This window comes from Podarcis filfolensis (assembly GCF_964270895.1).
Source record: "Podarcis filfolensis genome assembly, chromosome: 13".
In the NCBI taxonomy this organism is placed as follows: Eukaryota; Metazoa; Chordata; class Lepidosauria; order Squamata; family Lacertidae; genus Podarcis; species Podarcis filfolensis.
The window spans coordinates 4006456-4021075 of record NC_139615.1 but is presented as its reverse complement, the minus strand read 5'-3'; the positions used below and the strand labels follow the sequence as shown (position 1 = coordinate 4021075).

Here is a 14620-nt window from a genome sequence, read left to right as displayed (position 1 = left end):
TATTATTATTATTATTATTATTATTATTATTATTATTATTATCTCGGCCTGACCTGTCTCACAGGGTTGTTGTGGAGCAGGAACTATGCCTGCCACCTTGAACTCGGGGGGGGGGGAAGAGGTGGGCTTTGAATGTAATAAATAAAGCAGGCATTCCTAGCTGTCAGACAGACCCCCACACCTGAGACCTCTCCCCCAGCTGTGGCGCCCCTCTTTTCGAGAGGTCAGGGGTCACAGCTACTAAGCACCATGGCCATGTGCAAGAGATGGACCTTTCCAAGCACAATTCAAAGTGTTGGTGCTGACCTTGAAAGCCTTAAACGGCCTCAAAAGCCCAGTAGATCTGAAGGAGCGTCTCCACCCCCATCGTTCAGCCCAGACACTGAGGTCCAGCTCCGAGGGGTTCCTGGCGGTTCCCTCCCTGCAAGAAGCCAAGTTACAGGGAACCAGGCAGAGGGCCTTCTCGGTGGTGGCGCCCTCCCTGTGGAACGCCCTCCTGTCAAATGTCAAGGAAATAAGCAACTATCTGACTTTTAGAAGACATCTGAAAGCAGCCCCGTACAGTGGTACCTCAGGTTAAGAACTTAATTCGTTCTGGAGGTCCGTTCTTAGCCTGAAACTGTACTTAACCTGAAGCACCACTTTAGCTAATGGGGCCTCCCGCTGCTGCCGCGCCGCCAGAGCACAATTTCTGTTCTCATTCTGAAGCAAAGTTCTTAACCCGAGGTAGTATTTCTGGGTTAGCGGAGTCTGTAACCTGAAGCGTATGTAACCTGAAGCGTATGTAACCCGAGGTACCACTGTATCGGGACATTTTAGTGTTTGATGTTTTAGTCTGTTCTGATATATGCTGTGAGCTGCCCAGAGTGGCTGGGGAAACCCAGCCAGATGGGCGGGGTATAAATAAATTATTATTATTATTATGGATGGCTCTGTTGGTTAGAGCACGGTGCTCACCACACAGGTTTGATCCCCGTATGGGGCCGCTGCAAATTCCTGCTTTGCAGGCCGTTGGATGAGATGAGCTTCTGGGTCCCTTCCAATTCTACGATTCCATGCTTCTATGGTCTTCCTCCACATTTGTGCATTTGTGCTGTGCCAGTGTGGTGTAGTGGTTAAGAGTGGTAGATTCGTAATCTGGTGAACCGGGTTCGATTCCCCGCTTCTCCACGTGCAGCTGCTGGGGGACCTTCGGCCAGTCACACTTCTCTGAAGTCTCTCAGCCCCACTCACCTCACAGGGTGTTTGTTGTGGGAGAGGAAGGGAAAAGGAGAATGTTTTCCTCTTAATTCCTACACAGAAGTATCTTCCTTGGTGGGACATTCTGACATGTCAAGTACAGTGGTACCTCGGGTTAAGTACTTAATTCGTTCCGGAGGTCCGTTCTTAACCTGAAACTGTTCTTAACCTGAAGCACCACTTTAGCCAATGGGGCCTCCCGCTGCCGCCGTGCCGCCAGAGCCCAATTTCTGTTCTCATCCTGAAGCAAAGTTCTTAACCCGAGGTACCATTTCTGGGTTAGCGGAGTCTGTAACCTGAAGCGTCTGTAACCTGAGGTACCACTGTAACTCATCCTTTTCAGAAACCAAGCACTTCTTTCAAAAGAATGATCCGGAGACTTGGGTCTGGAAAGGCAGCCAAGCCGCCATCTTAAAACCTTCCACACCATGGCTGTGTTTTCGCTGTTAACAGAGTCTGTAGAGCTACGACAAATCATTATGTGAAGGCCTGCGAGGTTAAAAGGGAGTCCTCGTGCCCACGAAGGTTGGGAACCGCTGTTCGAAGTGTTTCTGCTGCAAAAAAAAAGCTATGCATTTAATTAAATCTACATCCCACCTTTTTCTCCAAAGAGAGCCAGTGTGGTGTAGTGGTTAAGAGGGGTAGTCTTGCAATCTGGGGAACCGAGTTCGCTTCCCTGCTCCTCCCCATGCAGCTGCTGGGGGACCTTGGGCTAGTCACGCTTCTCTGAAGTCTCTCAGCCCCACTCACCTCACAGAGTGTTTGTTGTGGGGGAGGAAGGGAAAAGGAGAATGTTAGCTGCTTGGAGACTCCTTCGGGTAGTGATAAAGCGGGATATCAAATCCAAACTCTAATACTGTATCATTATCCAGACACAATCTGCGTCTGAAAGCAATCTATTCAGTGAGGTGTTGTCCTGTTGTCTATGCATAGATCAAAGGGGGCCAATAGTAGCATCTTTCCAAGGAATCAATACCAGTCTTTTGACCACGTGGAGCAGTTGTCAGAGCCCCCTATAACTGGTATGTTTTTCAGGATAATAAACTAATAATAATTTTATTACTTATGCCCAACCCATCTGGCTGGGTTGCGCCAGCCACTCAGGGTGGCTTCCAACACATATAAAAACACAGAATAATCGTAATTATACACAGTCATAGAATCATCATAGAATTGGAAGGGATCCTGGGGTCATCTAGTCCAACCCCCGGCAGTGCAGGAATAATATGCAGGTGGCCCATATGGGAATCGAACCTTGGTGTTACCAGCACCACATGCCAACTAACTGAGCTGACTGGCCTATCATATGACAATTTAAATCCCCCCCCAAAAGTCAGACATTGCATAAACATGTTTCAAAGAGGCAGTCTCTAAATCGAATTATTAATAATAACAATAATAATGGCTGTCTGCCAGCTCCATCTGGTGAGCAGGATGAGACCCTCCCTGCCTGCAGACTGTCTCACCAGAGTGGTGCATGCTCTGGTTATCTCCCGCTTGGACTACTGCAATGCGCTCTATGTGGGGCTACCTTTGAAGGTGACCCGGAAACTGCAATTAATCCAGAATGGAGCTGCCAGACGGGTGACTGGGAGCGGCCGCCGAGACCACATAACACCTGTCTTGAAAGACTTTCATTGGCTCCCAGTATGTTTCCGAGCACAATTCAAAGTGTTGGTGCTGACACTGAAAGCCCTAAATGGCCTCAAAGGCCCAGTAGACCTGAAGGAGCGTCTCCACCCCCATCGTTCAGCCTGGACACTGAGGTCCAGCTCCGAGGACCTTCTGGCGGTTCCCTCCCTGTGAGAAGCCAAGTTACAGGGAACCAGGCAGAGGGCCTTCTCAGTAGTGGCACCCGCCCTGTGGAACGCCCTCCCTTCAGATGTGAAGGAAATAAGCAGCTATCTTCTCTTTAAAAGACATCTGAAGGCAGCCCTGTTTAGGGAAGTTTTTAAAATTTAATGCTGTATTGTTTTTAACACTCAATTGGGAGCTGCCCAGAGTGGCTGGGGAAACTCAGCCAGATGGGCGGGGTATAAATAATTGTTGTTGTTGTTGTTGAGTCGTTTAGTCGTGTCCGACTCTTTGTGACCCCCTGGACCAGAGCACGCCAGGCACTCCTGTCTTCCACTGCCTCCTGCAGTTTGGTCAAACTCATGCTGGTCGCTTCCAGAACACTGTCCCACCATCTCGTCCTCTGTCCTCCCCTTCTCCTTGTGCCCTCCATCTTTCCCAACATCAGGGTCTTTTCCAGGGAGTCTTCTCTTCTCATGAGGTGGCCAAAGTCTTGGAGCCTCAGCTTCAGGATCTGTCCTTCCAGTGAGCACTCAGGGCTGATTTCCTTCAGAATGGAGTATATATATCATCATCATCATCATCATTATAATATAACAATAACAGTCCTCTATGTCGAGAACCTCAGGCATTACTACCCCATTTTCTCTCTCTTTCGCAGGTCTGAGGCAGCTGAATGGCTGCAGCAATGGAGCTCACGGACATTGGCCACTCCAGCTCCCTCCTGGTCCAGCTGAATGAGCAGCGCCTCCGCGGCCAGTTCTGCGACATCACCATCATTGCTGAAGACACCAAGTTCAAGGCCCACAAGAACGTCCTCGCGGCCTCCAGCCCCTACTTCAAAGAGGTGCTGTCGGAGGAGTCCAGCTGCCAGCAGCTCAGCCAGATCCTGGAGCTCCCCGACGTCCAAGCCGAAGTCTTCTCCGACGTCCTCAACTTCATCTACAACTCCCGGCTCTCCGTGCCCAGCCCGGCTGCTGCCAAGGAGATCGGGGCTGTCGGCCGCCGCCTCGGCATCTCCCGCCTCGAGGACCTGGACGACCCCTTGGCGGGCAGCAAGATGGACGACTCGGGCGGGGCCTCTTCCAGGCCGTGCAGCTCGCCGATCGACCTCACCTGCCCTTCCCGCTCGGCCGAGCCTTCCAGCCCCCTCAGCTTCCACGATTTGGCCAAAGCCTCCAGCCCGGCCAGCGACGGCCAGCCCGACCCCGAAACAGAGACCGCCAAGATCCTGTACAACCTCAGCTCGGTCGCCGCCGTGCCACCACCCCAGCCAGACCTGGCTTACGTGCTGAAGGGAGGCGTCAGCTGGGACCATGACGATTCCCCCGGAAACCCCTCGGCCGCCAACGGCGAGGCGGACCACCAAGGGCCGGCTTCCTCTCGCTCGCCCCCGTCCGGAGCTTCCTGCCCGGCCGCCAGCTCTTTCTGCTGCGGGAGCTGCGGCCGCTCCTTCACCACATCGTCGGCGCTCAGCCTGCACATGAAACTGCACCGGACGCGCCGTTCTCTCTCCTGCCGGCACTGCGGCAAGAGCTTCATCCACATCAAGCGGCTGCAGACGCACGAGGTCTTGTGCAAGGAGATGGAGAAGGCCGAGGAGGGCGTCCCCGCGGGCGAGGCGCTGCCCAGTCCCGGGCTGCCTTCGAAGCCGCCTCCGCCGCCGTCTTCCAAGAAGAGCGTGCTGTTCCGCCACCGCGGGCTTCAGCGCATGGACTACATCTCGGACCAAGACCACTTTGTCAAAGTGGTCGACGGGCACATCATCTACTTCTGCACCGTCTGCGAGCGCTCATACATGACGCTCTCGAGTCTCAAGCGCCACTCCAACGTCCACTCGTGGCGGAGGAAGTACCCGTGCCGCTACTGCGACAAAGTCTTTGCTCTGGCCGAGTACCGCACCAAGCATGAGGTGTGGCACACAGGCGAGCGCCGCTACCAGTGCATCTTCTGCTGGGAGACCTTCGTCACCTACTACAATCTGAAGACCCACCAGAAAGCCTTCCACGGGATCAATCCCGGCCTGATCTCTTCCGAGAAGACGCCCAACGGAGGCTACAAGCCCAAGCTGAACGCCCTCAAACTCTACCGCCTCCTGCCCATGCGCTCCCAAAAGAGGCCCTACAAGACCTACAGCCAAGGCCTGGTGCCCGACAACCTCCTGCTCCCGGCTCAGCCCATCCCCATGGCGCTGGGCGACGGGGACTCCTTGGACGGCAACCTGGTCTCCTCGCTGGGCAACGGCGACATTGCTTCCGTCTTCACTGCCAACGGCGGCTCCCTGGAGATGCCCGAGCCGGAACGGTTTCCGCGGCCGCAGGAAACTGTGGCGGGCCCGGAAATCCCCACGCTCCCAGCCGCGGGCGAGAACGCTCCTTCGGACAAGAGGCCGGGGCCTCTGAGCGCAGAGGCTGCCTCCGTCATCGCCTATGGGCGGCCTGCCTCCTCGGTCATCGTCCACAGCACGTCAGTGTTGTCGCAGACTCCCTCAGTGATCACCTACAACAGCAAGTCTTCGGAGACAGGGCCTCTGCCACCGACACAGGTGCCATCTTCCGCCGCAGCCAGGCCTATCAAGAAGCAAGTGTTGAAGGAGTACATCCAGTCGCAGAAGGCAGACGAGCGGCCTCTGGAAGAGAGTGGGGAGTCCAGGGCCAGGGGGCCACGGTCTGGGCGGACCATGACATACATGGCAAAGCCGGCGTACGTCGGGGCCGCCTCCGAAAGCCGCGCCGCACCGCTTTGCCAGATCACGGTGCGCATCGGCGAGGAAGCCATTGTCAAGCGGCGGATCTCTGAGACGGACCTCATGCTGGACAAGGGCGGCCGTGTCGGGGGCAAGCGCTTCGATTTCGGCAGGGAGCAGAGCAGCGGGAAGGAGGTGCCGCCGGAAGCTCCCCACGGCAAGCACGCCGGCAGGGGGTACGCCAATGAGAGTGGCGAGGAGGAGAGCGACAGGGGCGACGCCGAAGACCAGCTCTGGCGACCCTACTACAGCTACAAGCCCAAGCGGAAGGCCGGTGCCGGCGCCAACACGCTGCCCAAGATGAAAAAGTCCCGGTGGCACCGCAAGCTCCGCTCTCTGCGCTGGATGAAAAGGACGGAGAAGGCCGGGGAGGAAGAAGAGGAGGAGGAAGAAGAGGAGGAGGAGGATGTGGGGACCAGCGACTTGGTGCCGGCGGAAGTGTCCGCCGGCCGCGGGGCCGCCTCCGAAATTGAGGGGCCGAGCCAGCCTCCCAAAGCAGGGCGCGGCTCCGAGTGGAAGCACGAGTGCAGCGCCTGTGGCAAGCTCTTCTCCGCGCTCAAGAAACTGAGGAAGCACGAGCGAGTGCACGGGCGCCTCGCCAAGGACAACCTGCCCCTGGCGCCCTCGCAGGCCCACCGTGTGGGCCGCAAGCCCCTGGTCAAGTTCACCTGCGCCCGCTGCACCAAGGTGTGCAAGACGGCCGCGGCCCTCAGCCGCCACATGAAGCGCCATGAGGGTGAGCCGCCTGAGCCCCCGCCCTTGCCGGCCCTCACCACCGTCATCACCTACTCCAAGAAGGCAGCGGAGGCTCCTCCCGTGGCTGTCGTGCCGGCGCCCGTCGTCAAAGAGGAGACCATGCAGGAGATGCAGGTGTCGTCCTCCAGCGGCGAAGCGCCCTTGTGCCTGCAAGAGCTCCCGGAGGAGGGGCCCGTGGCGGTGGACATGCAGCCTTACGGACGCCGCACCCCGATGCCGGAAGAGGAGGCCGTGCCCCTGGCAGAGGGAAACAAGTCTCCATTTCCGGAGGAGCTCAGTGCCCACCCTCCCGTTCTGGAGGCGGCCACCAGCCTCGCCGAACTCCCGCCCAGGTTACCGCACTCCCTGCAGGACCCCGTCATCTCGCACACGGGCCTCGCTCTGAAAGAAGCCTTGGCGCCCGAGCTGGAGGAGGAGCGATACCCTGTCCAGGAGTACCCGCTGCCCTTGCTGGTGCCGGGCAGCTGTCGGACCCGGAAGGACCTGGAGGACAAGCCGCCCTCGTTCCTCGCCTACCCCAGCGCCATCCAGTTCAGCGGCGTGGGCAAGGCGGGCGGCGGCGACGGCGGCGACGGCGGCAAAGTCTGCTTCTACCCGGACCCCTACCCTCTGATGTACGGCCACCAGCTCCTGGCGGCCTACCCCTACAACTTCACCCTCCCGGTGGCACTGAACATGGTCGTCCCGGACGAGAAGGGGCAGCCGCTGCCGTTCCTCCCCGGCGTCTTCAGCTACTCGGTGAACCCGTGTCGCGGCGAGGTCCACGATGGCTCTGCCGCAGCGGCCTCCAGCGTGGCCATGGCGATGGGGGCTGGCGCCGCCCACGAGGGCAGAGGGGAGCTGCCCACCCCAGAGAGGCTGAAGAAAGGGAGCCTTCTCTGAGGGGGAGGACCAAGGGAGGTTGGGGCGGAGGGGGTCAGCTGGAGGCAAGGGGCGCCGCCGCTTCCGCCTCTCCCAAGATGGCGCCCTCTCGTGGCTTTGGACTCCAGCTCCTGCCCAGCCAGTGGAGGGTTTGGGGCGCTCTGGGGTTGTGGAAGGCGGCCCCCTCCTCCCCGAGAAGGGATGTTCGGGGCGGAGGGATGGGGGCAGATTGCAGTGGCAGCGCTGCGGCAGAGAGAGAGACACAGAGCTATGGATCCAGAGGTGAGCATTGATGGCGTTGAGGGGATGCATAGCGCAGCCACCTGACCCACAACTTCACATCCCCGTGGTTTGTCAAGTGGGGCACATCGTAGATAAGACTTTTTTTTTTAACAGACAACAAAAGACGTAGCAGCGAAAATAGGTACAGGGTAACCCCTATCCCCCCCTTCTCCCAACCACACCCCCATATGAATGTCTTCTTGCTCCGTATATATATTTCCAGAGTGAACTTGCACAAGCAAATCTTCGTCGTCGTCTCCCCACCTCCCCATACCTGCTCCCCCCTCCCCGTCTTGGCTCTCCCTGTTACCCCTGCCTGGGGAGGTACGGCTGGGAGGAGGAGCCTCTGCTTTGGGGGCGGAGCTCTTTTTCGGCTCCTCCCACCAGCCGATGCCCCTTTTATCTCTTGCCTTCCCGGTCTCTTCCTTCCCCAAATCGCCATTTTCCCCCCTGCCAAGGGGAAGAAGGTCTCATTCCACAGAACTGTCTGCCCCACCTTCTCTCCCCCCTTTTTTTGGGGGGGGTGTCCTCTCGGGGCCCCCCTCCCCCGGCCCAGCGCCTCGGATCTCTAGCCTCTGCTTTTAGCAGCTGCATTATTTCTCCCTGTGCGTTTTTGTTTTGCAGCTTGAAGGGGATGAATCACATTTTCCTTTCGGCTGGATGGAGGAGGAGGAGGAGGAGGAAGGGGTGGGGGGGAGGAGAAGGAGGAGGGTGTCCTGTTGAGATGGTGAGTAGGAGCAGCAGGAGAGGACAGTTCTGTAGGATCTTGTCTTCCAGGGTTTTTGCAACAGCCACAAGAGAGCAACAACAGCTTTGCATCGCATCTGGACACACTTTGCAGGAGTGGGGGCTGCCAAGTTTGCTGCCATCCTGGTAGCACACCCTAATCTCTCTCTCTCTCTCTCTCTCTCTCTCTCTCTCTCTCTCTCTCTCCCTCTCTCTCTCTTTTTGGGGGGGTGCCCTTTCAGCCGGAGTGGGGTGGGCAACCAGACCGGATTCCACTGTGTACTGTGATTTTAATTTCCGCCAAGCTCATCCCACTTCTGCCGCCTTTGCAAAAAACAACAGCACAGCACAGAACCCCACTCTCCCAGTAACACACATTCCCTCCCACTTCCTCCATACTGGGATTTACCCCCCCCCCAAAAAAAAAAAACACACACACAAACACACACTCCACCTAAACTCAGCAATAGGGCAGTTGGGTTACATTTCACAGTCCAGGAATTAAAAACCCAAACCCCTCCTGCGCTTGCGTTATCTTTCTCTCTCAATAAATAAATAAACTAGTCCTACTCAACGCAAGAAGGCATTTTCCAGCTGTGGCTTAAGCGATCTTTGAGCCTCCTGAGGATTGAAAGGGGCACAGGCATTTGTCATGCCAATGAGCATTCTGGACCACTTAGGTTTACATTTGCATCAGAAAAAAAAACTCCCTTTTTTTTTAGCCAGCCTTGTCCATAAGTCAAGGTTGGGCAAGTCTTCGAAATGGTTTTACGATATGGAAATGTTCCCTTCCTCTCCAGGAAGGCGATCAAAATGCTGTTCTTCCTTACCCCTCCCTCTTCCCTTCTCTCGCTACGAACCCAAATAAATAAGTAATGGAATATTTTTTAGGATTTAGGGAGAACTGAGTGCTGCATTCCAGAAGGCCACTCTGCATATTTTGGGGGAATGGGTTTATTATTATTATTATTATTTTAGATTAGAGAATATGGGCAGGGTGGGGTTAGGGATGGCAATCGCCCCATTATTTTAAAAAGCCTTAGGTGTTTTCTAAGCCTGGGGGTAATGCGTTCTGCCTACTTCCAAGATGAAAAAAACATTTAAATTTGTGGATATTTTTTGGTTTACGAAAGGACCAAAACAGTGGGGATTTTGTTTTTTCTCCTTTAAAAACAAAAACGCAACAACCCCTAATTAGTAGGGGGTGGCTAAAGAAAACTCACCCTTCTAGGGAAAACTGCGTGAACTTTAAAAAGCAAGCAGAAGGATTTTGAAGAAACAATATGTGGAGGTTTTCGATATCGAAGATTTTTAAAGGGAGGGGCAGAGTTTTGCCTAAAGGCTTCGGACAACGGGAGGAGGAAAGGAGAGTTATGCATGCCAGATGTTTTAGCGCACCTTTCCAAAAATGGGCCCGTCCCCTCCAGGCTTTTGTGATTCAAAATATCTGAAAAGCCCTAGCTTGGGGAAAGGCTCTTTTAATGCAGAACTCCAGACGATAGCAGGATCCGTCTGCTAGATTTCTGGGGTGTGATGAGCTTTCGGACTTCCAAAGGTTCCTATTGAACAATAGGAACAAAACGGCTTCCGCCCTCCCCCCCAAATATAAGATAACTGAGATTCCTGCATTGCATGGGGTTGGCATGGATGGGTACCTTCGACAATTCTGCGCTTTCGATAAGCTAACCCAGTTAACCCAGGGGTGGAGTTTTCTGCAAAGAAAGGGACATTCATTTCGTTTCTGGAATCGAAATCACTCCTAACCACCCCCTTACTGCTAAAATAAGCTTAAACTTTGCCCCCGCCCCTGAAACTTGCAGCCTTCGCTGCGTATTTTTGCCTCCGCAACCTCCTTCCGGAAACTAGAAAGTTCTGGCCAAGGGAGGTCTTTTTTGGGGGGGGGTACCTTAACCCACCCTGCCTCCGCCAGCCTCAATTCTCAGCTTTAAGTGTTAAAAAAACACCTCTCTAGACTTCCCTTAATATTTTAAGGGATGCAAAATGCCTCCTTCCTTGCCCCCAAAGGCCTCCTGTTGAATTTTCCCGTCTCTCCCCCCCCACAAGTGGAACCAAGGCATCTCCATCTTCTGTGGGCCTTGCCAGGCCTGCTTGGAGACTGGTGCTTGAACAAGGGGGGGGGCAAGGATCAGAAGGGCTTCCAAAGAAAGGTTTTGCTTGGGGGGGGCGGGAGCTGGTGGCGCCTCTGCCCCCCCCCCGTTTGGAGACTCCGAGGGGGGACAGGACGGAGAGAGAGAATTGCGGCGTGCAAAATTTCACCAATTGCTCCAGTGCAGGGAATGTGCTGCGAGCCGCCTCTCTCGTCTTCTCCCCCCCCCACGCACTGCAGCACAGCTCCCCCCCCAATTTCTGTTTGCAGCAAACCGAGGTCTGCAAAAGGAAACCACAGTCTCCTCTCTGCAGCAACAGAGCGGAAACACGGCCTTGCAGATTTCTCTTCTCTCCCCCCCCCCAAAAAAAACCTCCACCCCAGTTTTTGTCCAAGCAGGGCCGATAAGGCCTCCTTCTCCCCCCCCCCATCGCAAGCAGAGCCTCCTCCAACCCCCCCCTCATTGCCTCCAGCACTTTAGCGCCGCATCCCCATGCATTCCACCTGGCCGCAACATCCCTACTACTGCGGCTCACCTGCAATGCAGCAAAAAATGCACATTCCTCCTTCTCGGCTGCTGCTGCTGCTGCGCCACCGATAAGAAGGCACTGCTTGGGGCGAGGGGGTGCGTGGTTTTTTGGGGGGCGACAACTTCCTGACTCTTCCACTCCCCCCACAACCCCCACCCCGCATCACGCTCACAAAATCCTCCAGCATCATAAAAGGCGCATTATTCTGGAGACCTGGAGCCGACTTTTTGAAAGGGCAGGCCCCTTGCGCTCGCACCCAGCGCTCCAGGCCCCCTGTGTAACCCCCCCTTCCACTATGGGGCTGTGGGGGTACAGGCCCCCCCACCCCGGCGCTCTGACCCATCCCTAGGATGGCAACCGGTCAGCAGGCCTGGGGTCGTTTTTCCGGCCTGCAAAGGTTGAAAGGTCAAGCCGGGCGGCTAAGCAGAAAGAGGCTGCGCCAGGCATTTGCCCCACGGTTTGGCAGTGGGGCACGATTCTGGTTGCGGTCCAGCACGGCCGCTCATCGCCAGCGAGGACCCCTGCGCGCCTCGCAGCAGATGCGTTGAAAGAGGCCGGTCAGGGTTGAGAATGGGGCGATGGAGAGATCACCAAAGTTATTTTTTTGGGGGGTGGTCGCACTCCGGACCACCAGGGTGGGGAGGGCATGTGGGGCGGTCTTGGTGGGGGGCAGAAGGGCGGTCACTGACGTGTACATAGCTGTCCGTCTCTCTGATCTTTTGCACTTTTTCGCCACTGGGGGGGCTCTCGGTGATTGTTGACCGTTTGCTACTGAATGTAAACTTGTCTCTCTTTCTCTCTCTTTTTGGTTTTTAATTTTTTGTTACTTTCTAGAAGCACCTTTAGGTAGTTTTATGGCACTTTAGAAGATTTGCTGAAACCGTTTTGAAAGGGGGGGGGACGATACCAAGGGTTTAAAAACAACAAATAAATACAGTACGCGGGCGGGTGGCGGGGTGGCCGGATCCGTACAAAAATGTTAAAATGACGAGGATGAAATAATAATATTATTATTTTTTGCCGCTTTTTCCCGGTCTCTGTTCCAAGTGTTCCAAGTGTGAAGAGTCCGTTAGACAAAAAAAAAAAAAATACTGTATTTATCTCTCTGCATCTGTGTGTGTAACTCAAATAACTTCTTCAAAATAAAAAGACAATTATATGCTCCACAAGAAACTGTTAAGAAAGCAGCAGCGGCGAGCGCCCACCGCGTATTCCAGCTTTGTGAAAACGGGGGTCACAATTTAGCCTTTCATTACCTCCCAATTGGTGGTTGCGGCTATCAATATGTAAATATTCCACCTTTTTCTGTCTCTGAAGAGCTCAAGTTGGGACATACATGATTCTCCCTTTCTCCTTGAATCCCCAACATAACATCCCTGGCTCCACGGAAGATAGGATTCGAACCCTGCTCTCCCACGTCCGTGTAACCTGGCACACTAACCCGGGCTTCTTCAGCCTCGGCCCTCCAGATGTTTTCGGCCTACAACTCCCATGATCCCTAGCTAGCAGGACCAGTGGTCAGGGATGATAGGAATTGTAGTCTCCAAACATCTGGAGGGCCGAGGTTGCGGAAGCCTGCTCTAACCACTAACACACACTGCCACAGTCACATCACCTCCTGTGGCCTGGGGGGGGGGTGGCCACCGCTGCCTGGGTGTGCTGCTAAAAATAGCAGGATTTTTTGGGGGGAAGGGGGCCTTATTCAGAGTTCTTGGCCTGTTTGAGAAGAGTATATAGAATCAGAATTGTAGGTTTGGCCCCTAGGGACCTCTGAGGGTCATCCAGACCAACCCCTTGGCCTTTGGGCTTCCTTTCTCCCAACCCTTCGATTCTGTAATTCAGAGGAGAGAGCCTGGAAAGATGAAAGCCTGCGTTGTTGCTTTTCCCCCCGCAGGTTCTAAACCTGCTGGGATTTTCACCTTTTGGGAAAAAGCAGTCCTGTTAAGCAGCTAATGTCTTTACTGGATTTCAAACTGACCCACCTTGGGGTGTTTGTTTGGCCTTGGCGGGGGGGACTAGCTGTGGGGTGGGTGGACTTCAGCAAGTTCCCCCACTCAAGCACCAACCTGTCTCTGCCCAGAAAAAATAAATCAGATTTTAAGGCCTCTGTGGGGTGGGGGAAAACCACCCTCCTTTTGTGCCATGAATCTGCTGCCTCCAGCCCCTGGTTTTAAGATTGGTTCCTGGCTTGCCGGAGGACCAGTCCTGCCCTAGATGCTAGATCTTTGCCCCACTGACACTTAATCCTTTGCCGCTGTTGCAACCGGCAAGTAGACAAACATAGCCTTTTACCTCTGCGGATGATGACCGATTCACCTTGCTGAGAAAGCAAGAAGGCGCGGGGTTGCTGGCCCAGAGGTGACCCCCCACACCGGCCCCTCTGTCAAATATATCTCCCTAGATTTCGGGGGGTGGGGTGGGGGCACAGCCTGGCCATACAGGGCAAGGGTCTGTCCCTATGTGTACTTTAGCCCTAGGGGAATCCAAAAAAAGTTAGGGGGAGAGGGAGGCGAAAGCGACATCTGACCGCTTTTGGAAGGATTCTGAATGAGAAGCAAGGTGCCTCTGGGCATGTACAGAGTGCAGGACTGTGCACCTGTGCCAGAGATCCGCTAGCTGCGGTTCCTGCGTCAGACTGGACTGGATGACTTCTTCCATCTCTACATTTCTATGATTCTAGCCAATTGTCCAACTTCCGCCAAAGCCCCAAACTTGTTATTTTCCCTCTCCCGACAAGTATAATGTTGGCACCTTCACACAGCTAATTGGTTGATGGATCCACGCCTTGTCTAATCCCTAACCTGATCCTGGAGAAATTCCTGAATGGTCCACACTCTGTTTATATACAGAGATTTTTTCTATACCACCCTTCATCTGAGGATGGCAGGGCAGTTTACAGTATAAAAGCACCAAAACAAACGAAAAACATCATAACAAAACGAAAGAACAGCTGCTGCCCCCAAACAGTTTTAAAGGCCATCGGTGGTTTAATTGACCAATGGCCTGGTTGGTGATGAATGTTTTTGCCTGGCGCATAATGTATAATGAAGGCAGCAGGCAAACTTCCCTGGGGAGAGCATCCCACAGATGGGGAGCCACCACAGAAAAGGCCCCGTTCTTGTGTTTCCACCTTCCGGGCTTATCACGGAGGAGGCACACAAAGAAGAGCCTCAGAAGATGATCCCAGGGTCTGGGTCGGTTCATATGGAAAGAGGCGGTTCTTCAGGCATTGCAGTCCTGAGCTGTTTAAGGCAGGGGTCAGCAACCTTTTTCAGCCGTGGGCCGGTCCACCGTCCCTCAGACCATGTGGGCCAGACTATATTTTGTGGGGGGAAATGAATGAATGCGCCACAAATAACCCAGAGATGCATTTTAAATAAAAGCACACATTCTACTCATGTCAAAACACGCTGATTCCTGGACCGTCTGCGAGCCGGATTGAGAAGGCGATTGGGCCGCATCCGGCCCCCTGGCCTTAGTTTGCCTACCCATGCTTTATGGCTTTGTAGGTCAAAACCAGCACTTTGAACTGGGCCCGGAAACTAATTGGTGGCCAGTGCAGTCAGACCAGGATTGGTG

The 14620-nt window shown here is 54.7% G+C and overlaps 1 protein-coding gene across 2 annotated transcripts in view; it reads left to right on the top strand.

The window, feature by feature from the left end:
* Positions 1-12214, top strand: part of ZBTB4 (zinc finger and BTB domain containing 4) — a 34201-nt gene extending 21987 nt beyond the window's left edge. For both annotated transcript variants that reach the window (XM_083580801.1, XM_083580800.1), the window contains exon 3: positions 3695-12214. In XM_083580801.1, coding sequence (XP_083436927.1) covers positions 3710-7417 — 3708 coding nt within the window. In that variant the 5' untranslated portion in view covers positions 3695-3709 and the 3' untranslated portion in view covers positions 7418-12214. The remainder of the gene's footprint in view (positions 1-3694) is intronic.
* The last annotated feature ends 2406 nt before the right edge of the window (positions 12215-14620 follow it).